Source organism: Ricinus communis, chromosome 8 (genome assembly GCF_019578655.1).
Source record: "Ricinus communis isolate WT05 ecotype wild-type chromosome 8, ASM1957865v1, whole genome shotgun sequence".
Classification (NCBI taxonomy): Eukaryota; Viridiplantae; Streptophyta; class Magnoliopsida; order Malpighiales; family Euphorbiaceae; genus Ricinus; species Ricinus communis.
In genome coordinates, this window is record NC_063263.1 from 5,801,630 (window position 1) to 5,808,137 (window position 6,508).

The window sequence follows — 6,508 nt, forward strand, 5'->3', positions numbered from 1 at the left end:
CTCGGGTCCTGGTCATGTCCGCAAGTAGGAACGGATCCTACTGCCGCGGATAAGCAATGGGCCGGATACCTTCCGGTGTACAGAGAGCACTAATACCATATATCAGACTGCTATTACCTTCAAATTAAAAAGAAAAAAGTGATGGTCTTGACGTAAACCCAACCCAGCCCGCCCATCTGTTTTAGAACCCTGGCTCTTGAAGGACAGTTGTCTGCAGTTCAGTTAACCCGCTCGGAATGGAGATAACTGGCACAATTAGGAGCTGGGTTGCTCGACTTAGACTCATTGCCGGCCGATTGGCAGCCACCGATTGCGTCGATGTAGCTGCGAATCCACAATCAACACCAACCCGACCCCCAGCAGTATGAACACGAGCTGAGGTATGTCCCAATCCATTGCTCCGACTTTGAGCGAGTCACAAGGGAAATCTACGTCACCGAGCCCAGCAATCTCAATATCGATAATGGGGGTCGGGTAGAGGGTCCCTCCATTTCTCTGCCTCATCCCATTTGCAGATGAAGTTTTCCAAATTGTACTACTATAGTTTCAGGGCATCTATTATATTGGAAATTGTTTCGCGTAGGGAAGCTGTTCTTCATAAAACCTGTGCTACATATACAAAAGCATTCGTACATAATAAGCAGTAATCTCAAAGTGGCTGAAAATTTTCTACCAAATGCTAATAAAATGTGGTTGGACTTGGACTACAATTTAAAAGGAAATCGTACACAACAATCTTAATCTTAAACAGCAACTTCTACTAAGGTTGCCGTGTCCGTCCTGATCCTACATTAGGTATTCAAATCACACAAGCTAATGGTCTGAAACTGTCAGCAAATCTACTATAGGAGGAAGGGTCGTCAAGAGATGGCATGATAGGAGATGTAAATAACAGAGACAAAGAAAAACCTAAAAGATCGTTTTTCAGCCTTCTCGTCGAAGAAGTGTGCTTTGCTCTCCATGGAGTGGTCTTTCTGGTTCTTCACTTTCTGCTGCTTTCCTCTCCTGTCTTTACACCCACTAAACAGAACCCAACCGCTAACATTTCTAAAAGCCCCTACTAACAGTGTATTAGCCTTCTTCGTCGTAATCTTCCTCCTCCTCATCTATTCTTGTGCCTAGTTGTGCAAGCTGAAGAGGGTCAATGGCCATCTTATCCATTTCAGAAAGTGACCAACCAGGATATTCTTCATGATTAGGTTCAGCAACAGGCGCCACTGATGAGCTTTCAGCCACCATTATTGTTGTTGATGTTGTTGTTATTGTTGTTGCTGCTGCTGTCGTTGTTGTTGCTGCTGCTGCTGTCGTTGTTGTTGTAGCCGCAGCTGCTGTAGCCGCAGCTGTTGTAGCCTTTGCATCGTCATTCTCACTAACCTCGGCATTCAGATCAAAGTTTCTTTCTGGTGCATTGGCACCATCATTGACTATCATATTTTCCTTTAATAGCTCCGATTCTGAATCATTTTCCATAACCATTCCAGTATTTGAGTTGTTCGTTGCAGATTGCTGGAGAGTTGTACTGGGTTCAGATTCAATGTCACGATGAGAAGACTCTCTTTCTGCACTTCGAGCACCCCGTCCACGGCCTCTCCCTCGACCACGGCCTCTTCCTCTGCCACTGCTGCCTGCATGGCTCATCTCATGCTGCAAAAGATTTTAAACAACAATTTTTCCTTCTTTAATATATTCTTTACACTACCATTATTTTGGACACTAGATATGCCAAATTTGACAACTGATATAACATCCACAAAATGAGTTGATTTTCTTTTCTCTTCTTTAAAGACATACTAGCTACCGGCGTCATTACTCATTATCATGAAATTGCAGTAAAATCACTTATAATGAATAGTTTACTACTCCCTTACACCTGAAAATGTGGAGGCATCAGAAACCAACCAACTGATGATTGGAAACGACCGGAAAAAATAACTCATGCATGCTCATGTCATGAACTGAAGATGACACCAATTTAATTTATCAAAATTTGGAAGGTTATCTCACCATCCTGCTTCTCTTGGACTCTTCATCACTGTCATTGCATTCCTCCCCAATGGGCTTCCTGCAAAAATATCAATAAGAATTAAGTCTAGTTTAATAATATAAGATTGCAGGATAGGGAAAAAGGTAGATGGGAAGTTAGGGACTAAATAAGGGTTAAGAACTTGTGTAACCACCTTTTTTGAAGAGTTCTATGATCTGAAGCATTATCAGAATGACCATGACCATGACCATGACCATAATCAGGAACCCTACTGACAATTTCTCTCAGAAAATCAAACACATTGTAGCTCTGTACACAATGTTTTCTGCAGGTTAAACAAGGAATTCAATTAGATCATACCCGCTCAGAATAACACTGAAATAAAACACGGGTAAGGAGGTTCATAATCAAAACGGCAGCATGATATTACTATCTATAGTAAATTCACTCTATAACACCATCATGTCCATACATATTAAGCAAGAAAATAAAAGAATTATAGAATGTAAGCACATAAGAAACCCATTCTTCCTCTTGTTATCAGCCAGGGACATCTAGCAATAAAGAAAGAGGTGAAGCTGGGGAGCAACAAGAGTGGAGAAGAGTGTAAATAACATAGCTTGACAATACAACAGCAAGTCAAAAGCGGGGGTTGAAGATTTTTGACAACATAAATGGAACAGATAACCCATAGTTTTTCTCGCTACAATATAATTTCCTCAAGCACATACATTAATCTAAGAGTTAAAAAACAACAAACACTAAGAGTCAGTTCCAGTTCCTCAATTTTTGTGAATTCCAAAAACTGTGTGCACGTTGGGTTGCATCCTTTATATAGAAGTCAAACCAACTACAAAGAGAGAAATTAAAGGACAACGCCTCCAAATAACATTTTTAGATGGTGAATTAACAGCAAGCCACTAATTAGCCAGCCATGCAAAAACTAACTGTAAGGACATCACTTACAAATGCAATGAATTCATAGTTTTTGCGCCTCGCTGAAGGGTGATTTCATATGTACGGTCACAAAGGTCTTGTAAAAACAATTCCAATGCTTTAGCTGCCATAATATAGAAGAAAAGCATAAAAAACCAAATGGATTTGGATTACCCTTTACATTAAGGATACAAGCATGGATTGCAGCAGATACTTACAAACTAAAACAGGTACTGCCAACGCTATCTTCCCAACATCTTCATCAGCTTGCATTATTTTTTTAATGCGTGCCTGCAAAATTAATATTTCCCATCAGTTATAACATGATTAAGAAATTCCACCCATCAGCTAAAAAGGATTTAAAAATATATTATTGTATTACTTTAAGTAATTTACTCATGTTCCGGACTTTTTTTTAAAAGAAAAAACTGATGAAATTTGGAAAAATGCATGTGTCAAAAGTTCCTAAATCTACACTGTTAGAAGAATCAGAAAAGACTATAGTTTCAGTTATGTTACTGTGTCCAAATTATCTTTTTAACCTATTTTAAGTTGACATACAAAATGATCCTAGTACTCATATTCTCAAATCATCTTAGTGGGGTCAATTTGGTTGCACCCCCCAAAATGTCCAGTCTATAGCTTATTTCCTCTAATTGAACTGGCTGCACTCAAATACACTTAGATCCACCTCTAATCTGACCCCCTGGACAGCCAGTATTTCAAGGATCCAGTATGCTTCTTCAGACGTCCAAAACAAACTGATGTGTCAGAATTTTCTACGGTTTCATGTTGCAAGGTTAGACCTGGCATATAATTAAAACCAGATCTAGATAGGGGTTATTAGCTTTTCATTGGCATATAACACTTGCAGTATAATGTTTTAGAATGGGAAATTTATCATCCCACATTGCCAGAAGCACATTTAGGAGAGACATGGTTGGAATTATTCCTTGAATATCCATTATTGCCTAAAAATTCAGTCCTGTAATTGATTAATTATTCTTGAAAAGAGAGAGACATATAAACCATATCAGACAACGAAGTTCCAGCATAGAAAATCACAAAATCGAGCTATACCCCTAGCCTGAGAACAAAGTAAATGAACAAGAAAACAGTAGGTGGAACTAAACCTTGATCAAAGAAGCAACCCTCACCCCAGGAATTAGCATGACCAAAAATCAATTTGAAAATAAAAAATAAAGCAAAAACATTTAGTCCAGAACCCACAGAACTCTCATTGATTACTACAAATAAGTTGACAGTCCAAGCCTTCAAAATGATCAATCAGTTATTCACTATATATCAACCAGTCATGAAAGGACAACTGCTGCATAACACCCATTACAAATAAACCATAATTTTCATAACAGCCCAAACATGAAGCACCAATCAACTGATATTAGTACCATACAACTCAACAAGAAGAATAGCAAACACCAAAAAAGAACTAGGAGCATAAATCACCATATTAACTATGTAACTGACATAGTTATCAACAATATTCTGAAGCTAACAATAACCATCAACCATAAAGAAAAAAGTCAATAAAGCTACCAAAAATGAAATAGTCATTAGCCTTTTCTTTTTCTCTTTTCGTTTTCCCTATAGATCACAATCCAACACCCAATTAAGAACAGAGAAACCTAACACAGATACTTTTCCGCTAAAGATCCCTAATTTCTTAACACCCAAAGCCTAATTCCAATTTTATCAACAACCCAGTAATCAAAACCTTGAAAATAGACTAAAAACTCAATAAATCAAAATAACAAAACCAAGTCTACATTAAACCCCCAAATCAATCAATCCATCAATCAAAAAATAAACTTTCATTTCCAGAGCTAATACCCAAATCAAAAACTGAAAAATGAGAAATAAAGAAACAAACTTACAGCTGGGAAACGGGTATCAAGCTTCTTCCTCATGGCTTGTCAGATTTGAAGCATTTAAATTGAAAAAAATAAAGACACTAAAATAAATAATTACAATAGAAAGCGAAAACAGACAAAAAGCATAAAACTGAAATTATTTTAATTTTTTCAAATCAAAATCATTTCTTTCATAATTGAATTTAGATTTCGGAGGAAAAATCTATTAATCCTTCTTCAGATCCGAAAACACGATAAAGAAACTCGTTTCCACGGGATATCCGTCCGTACAGGTCTGACAAAAGTTTTTTAAGAAATAAAAATAAAACATAGTAAAAATGGAAATGAAATTTTAGGATAATGCTACGTGACTGTTACTTAAATTGTAGAACAGTCTAGACACTGATATACATGTGTACAATATGAAGTCATGAACCTTTTTATTTGCAGCTTGCAAGTCAACTACGGTAAAGTTGTTCATTTTTATATTTTAGTTTCAATTTTGTTCTTTTGAACAGACTATTTTAGTTTCAAGTCATGTGGTGAACTTTTGCTATAAATAAATAAATAAATAATTATTGTCTTTTGCTAATGGCTACTGTTTTAAAATGCATAATTATTCTCTTACGTCGATTCCATTTATTATTATATAATATATATATATATAAACTTAAATTATTGAATCAAGTTTCGAATATATATTATTTTTAACATATAAAGAAAATATTGATATATTATTTTTTAAAATTTTAATATATTATTATATTTGAATTATATTATTAACACATTAATTACTGTATTATTTTTAAATTAGATAATCATTTTAATTTTAGAAAAATACTATGTTATTTAATAAATTGATTTTTAACTAAATAATTCCTAGAAAGATATTAACTAATATTTTTAATATTAATTTAAGTAAAAATTACTTGATACGTTTATAAATAAAATAGTAACAATAATCGTACAGTATAAAAAATGATCGGTATAGAGGAGCCTTATTACAATAAGACAGAAAAGATAAGGTGGGAATCTTATCTTTTACACGTGTACACCTAAGAAGAAAAGATGAGATTGCACACTTACATAAAGATAGATCTTATCACATGCATAAAAGGACAGAAAATAATACACCTAATAGGACGGAAAAGATAAGATAAGAACCTTATCTTCTTACACCTTTTCATTATATCATGAATAATCGAGGAGAGAGATTAAGTGTTGTGTTGTCTTATTGCCAGCAAAAAAAGTGAGTTACCATGTACCACTATCATCATCCAGGGGCTGAGAATCTTGCATAATGGCATCTTGTTGTTCAGTGGTCAGACTTGGATCATCTAGTGGTGATGTCAGCACAAGTAAAATGGATCGTTCAGTGATGGAGTGTTCAATCAATTGATTATCAGGTCCATTGTAAGTGCAGACAAGTGGCGTAGAGACATTGATCCTTCCTAAATCATTTCTCAATTGTAGAGTGAGCTTTAATTCCTTTGTTATTGGCGGAGGAGCAAGATGTAAGGGCATTTCAATTGTTCTCCAATAATAACAGATGTTTTGGGTGGCATAGGTATCTTCTGAGAGCTTAAAGTAAGGCCTATGAAGAATATAGACGACATGATATCCTGAAGCCTTGAAATCATTGTCTGTGAACAATTTATTTTCATGAATGATTTTGAGGAGATCTTTTTTCCATTGATATGGGGTTTTAAACCAAGTG

The 6,508-nt window shown here is 35.6% G+C and overlaps 1 protein-coding gene across 1 annotated transcript; it reads right to left on the reverse strand.

The window, feature by feature from the left end:
• Positions 1–644: 644 nt before the first annotated feature.
• On the reverse strand, positions 645–5,112 carry LOC8276312 (dr1-associated corepressor homolog). Its single transcript, XM_002525508.4, has 6 exons — positions 4,816–5,112; positions 3,139–3,211; positions 2,951–3,044; positions 2,178–2,309; positions 2,005–2,062; positions 645–1,644 (listed from the first exon to the last, which is right to left on the reverse strand). Exons 1-6 carry the CDS (start codon positions 4,846–4,848, stop codon positions 1,072–1,074), a joined length of 963 nt encoding a protein of 320 aa, XP_002525554.2. The 5' UTR covers positions 4,849–5,112; the 3' UTR covers positions 645–1,071.
• Positions 5,113–6,508: the final 1,396 nt, after the last annotated feature.

Bases quoted from the DNA above. Each gene is read 5' to 3' on its own strand.
- LOC8276312 (XM_002525508.4), bottom strand. From the start codon at position 4,848: ATGAGGAAGAAGCTTGATACCCGTTTCCCAGCT. The intron at 3,045-3,138 runs GTAAGTATCTGC...ATATTATGGCAG, and splicing joins GGCAGTACCTGTTTTAGTTT to CTAAAGCATTGGAATTGTTT. The intron at 2,310-2,950 runs GTAAGTGATGTC...TTTAACCTGCAG, and splicing joins ACTATGAATTCATTGCATTT to AAAACATTGTGTACAGAGCT.